At 33.7% G+C, this 4,362-nt stretch overlaps 2 protein-coding genes across 2 annotated transcripts; both read left to right on the forward strand.

Annotated features, from left to right (window-relative positions):
• On the forward strand, positions 1-682 carry LOAG_18892 (zinc finger protein). The gene has a single exon (XM_020451552.1). The coding sequence runs from the start codon at positions 47-49 to the stop codon at positions 557-559; it is 513 nt and encodes a 170-aa protein (XP_020304651.1). The 5' UTR covers positions 1-46; the 3' UTR covers positions 560-682.
• A 1,465-nt stretch (positions 683-2,147) lies between these two features.
• LOAG_13033 (P40 protein) lies at positions 2,148-3,624 on the forward strand (the record flags this gene model as incomplete). The annotated part of the gene is made up of 5 exons (XM_003148544.1): positions 2,148-2,381; positions 2,461-2,647; positions 2,764-2,989; positions 3,067-3,400; positions 3,499-3,624. 5 exons carry the CDS (start codon positions 2,148-2,150, stop codon positions 3,622-3,624), a joined length of 1,107 nt encoding a protein of 368 aa, XP_003148592.1.
• Between the last annotated feature and the right edge of the window lie 738 nt (positions 3,625-4,362).

Here is a 4,362-nt window from a genome sequence, read left to right on the forward strand (position 1 = left end):
AACAAAGCTGTTGGATTTATCAGTACAGGGATTGAATAACGAACAAATGGGAAATTTGTTGTTATTAGCCGAAGTGGCCAATAAAATGCCGAAAGCCAAAATAGTCGCTAAAAATACAAATGAATTTAACGGTCAAAATTTGACAGTCAAGATGAACTTAACAGTCAAAGAAGAGAGCGTTAAACAAAAGAGTACGAAAGGACTCACAGAGAAGAAATCAAAAACGAAGAAACTGCAGTGTGAATTATGTGGAAAGATCATGACAGATATGAAAAGGCATATGATGACTCATACCGGTGAGAAGTTGTACAATTGTTCGATATGCGGGAAAAGTTTCTCTCGATTAGATATCAAGGAAGTTCATATGATAACTCACACTAATGTGAAGCCGTACAGTTGTCCGATGTGCAATAAAAGTTTCAGACAAAAACAACATTTGAAAAACCACATGGCAACTCACAACAAAAATAGACCGCTCTTCTACTGTACTACCTGCGGTAAAGGTCTCCTGGATTATCGGTATTTGAAATTACATAAGATGAATCATGAAAGAAGCTGAAAGGCACATTTTAAACTGATAAGTTATATTTCTATGCTTAGTCCTTATTTTAATGATAACATTTTATTACTGTTATTATTTATTACTTGCTTATAAGTTGTTAATTTTTTTTCTCAATTCCATAATAGTATCCTTCTTCTTCCATCTCTTTGCTGTTTCTTTCATTTTAGTGAATAAAATTATCAATTTTGTGTTTACTTGCAGACCTGTTAAATTACTTTTTCGTTATTCGCCCATACATGACAAGTAAATGACATGCTATATGCAAATAAGCACAACTGTTAGTATGATATCTTCTAGCTTTGCATATCATTTGATTTGGGGAATATTTGCGATGTCATCGTCGGAGCTCGATGCGTTGAAGTATTCACATCTCGGTCAAATTCAGTGTGCTAAGTTTCTTTTTACTATCAGAGGAAAAATGGCCAAATCAAATGACGCATCTGAGGAATTTAGCAAAATGCAATATTCACCATTTCTACTTGCAGCAGTAATCAAATATCATTTGAGAACAGTATTTTCAGTATTAGCAAGAAAAGTTAATGAAACTTGTATGCAGATAATATTATAATCGGTATAGAAAATGAAGCCAAAACAATAAGCACGTACGAGGAAGTGAACAACATTTTTAAAAAAACAGCCATGTATATGAATTAATTCATATCCAATTCAAATGAAATCAACGAATGTCTTTCAACTGCTGATAGATGAAGAGGATAAATAATAAGAAATCCTTTGAGACACTACAACAGATAAAATAACATTATACTACCGGACTTGACCCAGGAAGCAACAAAACGACCAATTACAACGAAATTAAAATTTAAAATTCCATCATCAATTAAAATATTACAATAAATTGCTTCCATTTTTGATCCATTAGAACTTCAGATTTTTGTCTTTTAATGACTCATTTTATTGGCGACGTGTTTTTTGAACCTTAGCCTTAATATTAATTTTTGTTTTGTAATCTTAATGATTATGCGACGTTATTGTTTCTGGATAAATCCAATGATTAATTACCCAAGTTTGAAATGGAAATGAAGAATTTGCAACTTTCTGCCACTTGCACAAGAAACTCATAAAGAAAATCATTTCTTTCACTTTAAAATGCAAATGTGCAAGTATATGCATAAACCTGTAGCTAAAAACAAATTTATTCGGAAATATATTCATCTCAAAACTAAAAACACTCTTTTGTTAACATTTCGATACATTTCGATAACATTTCGACTTTTTTTGTTAACCTTTTACATTTACGGATCACTGCTGTGATTTCCGTCCAGGCTTTCCATCCTCCGAAGTGAACCAAGAAAAAAGTGATTAACAAAAACGACGGATATCTTTTCTACTGAGAAGAAATAATCAGAAATTTGAATACTTTGAGATCAGAAATAATCAAAAATTTGAATACTTTGAGATCAGAAATAATCAAAAATTTGCATAGGAAATGGGAAATATTTCCATATATGCAGCAGGTATGAACTCAAAATTCATAAAATTCTGAGTTTATGTGAAATCTTAACTAATTAACGGTGTATAAAAGATAATTCATTTGGATTCGAAATTTCATTGTGCTATTAGAAAGATGCCGAACCCGCCAGCTAAGGAGGATATTTGGGCTTTTGGACCGATTGGTTCACCTTTTCCTGATAATCCGGTCCGAGCCACTGGACAACAAAATATGTATGTAGCCTTATGGTACAAGCATGGTAAACCGATACACGGACGAGCATGGAACAATGGTGGTGTTATCGAATGCTCGTTTCCGTATAACAAGGCTGAGCTAACTGGTGCCAAAGATCTTGGTGGACAGATCCAGGTCTTTTCTTTTATCGATTAGACTGGAAACTAACCTTTTTTGTTTGAAGTACCATTGCTGGGCACTTGTCCATTTTCAGGTGTTGCAGTACAAAGGCGATCATTTAACATTAGGTTTTTGGTATAATTGGATTAAATATAAAGATCGCTTCGAGAAATTTGAAAAAGGAGCTGAATTATTGCGCTGCGGTGATTCGTTCCCTATCTTCTGGAACGATCGAAATGAAGGACCACTCCTTGGCTACGTTGATAATAAAACTGAAATCGGTCAGTGGAGAAATCACGACAGATTGATTTGAAATCAACCATTTCTCTCAACTTAATCCATCGACTGACTAATCCACTCTCATTTTCCTATGAAATAATTATTGCAATTATTGAAGCGCGATTTTCGCATGATGGAAAAGTGGAAGAGGTTTCGGGCGGTGCGCTGAATGATATGCTTATTATCGTGCGGGAACTAAAGGGTGGACCACCGAACTGTGTTTGTCACGAATGTAGTGCTGGACCACCGAAACCGGTTGTTCGTGTTACGCTTGATGAATGGGCAGATTTCCGTTATGGTGATCCATGGCCAACAACTGGCAAACCAGTCCAGGCTCTCAACCGGTACCACTCATTGTCCTAAATTTGCACTGTTTTTGCAAATTGCAATGAGCAATGAGTTAGCAATGAGCAAATTTCAGTGCTCTTAGTACCTTATCTGATGAGAATCCGAATCAATACGTGGCGTTATGGTATCAATCTGGTGAACCAGTTATGGGTCGTATTTGGAACGACGGTGGTAAAATTGCAGCATGTTTTGGTTGGGGTGGCCATGAATATCGTAAAAATATCGGTTCAATCCAAGTTCTATTTGAACTTCCGGAACAGATACGTGGTTTCGATTACGCCTGGAAGCCATTTAAGGAAGCAGCTCAATTTGGTGCCAAAGAATGGATTCCAGTACACGTAGATCATCATAAAGGCAACATTTCTCCTGCCGTATTAATCATCGATGGTAAAGAGATTCTTGGTAAGGTAAGTGTTAACATCGAATATTGAATTTATCCATTCTGTTTTCACTTAAACATTAGCTAATTTTCTTACCTGTATTACTTTCTTAATTCTCTTTTCAGGCTGATATTCGTAACGAACGTGCTACGGTCGGTCACGGTGGGACCGAAAAAGTATACGTAGGTCCCGCTGTACACACGTGCGTTGTTTTATGTCGAAAAGCAAAGCCTGGCTGTACTATTAATTAAAATGCGATCTATTAATAACTTGTAATTTCTTCACTAACATGTATTACCATTATCCTACGTGTATATGCGAATAAAATTTCATCGCTAATTAATGTGATTTAGTTGCGTCAAATTAATGCGAGGAAAATGCAAATCTATTCTTGTAAAATTTGAGATGCTAAAATTTCTAAGGCTTATTTCAATTAATGCTTCAAGCCAAATGAATGGAAAAAACAATCCATTAATATTTTATTGCGCTTTTTTTGAAATTAGCACTTTTTGTTTCGATTTCAGGATTTTAATATATGCATCAGAATGGTATGTAAAGGATATCAGTGTTAAAATAATTAATTATTTAATTGTTTAATAATTAATTATTCGATTATTCAATTAATTATTTAAGAATTATTATATATGAATGCATAAAAAGTTGCGAAAATGAAAAGCTCGAGCTATTTCATTGTACATTAATACATTGTGATTTAGTAAGTTTTAATAAGTTCCAGCAATAAAGCATAACTGTAAGATTCTTTTGTGTTGTTATATTTAATTTTAAATTGTAAAATTCAAATTTCAATCAATTCAATGTGAGGATGATTTTTGATGCTTAGTTTAATTCATCTGATAGCAAAAAAAAAAAAAAAAAAAAGTAACTTTTTAGTGTCTTCAAATGATAACAGTATCTCTTGTTTACATTCTTTTCAGTCTTTATCTAGCCCATTCTAATGTGAATCATATTTAGTTCTATTACTTATTGAT

The sequence above is a fragment of the Loa loa genome (genome assembly GCF_000183805.2).
Source record: "Loa loa unplaced genomic scaffold supercont3.646, whole genome shotgun sequence".
Lineage (NCBI taxonomy): Eukaryota > Metazoa > Nematoda > Chromadorea > Rhabditida > Onchocercidae > Loa > Loa loa.

Coding starts and splice junctions, on each gene's coding strand:
- LOAG_18892 (XM_020451552.1), top strand. CDS start 47: ATGGGAAATTTGTTGTTATTAGCCGAAGTGGCCAATAAAATGCCGAAA.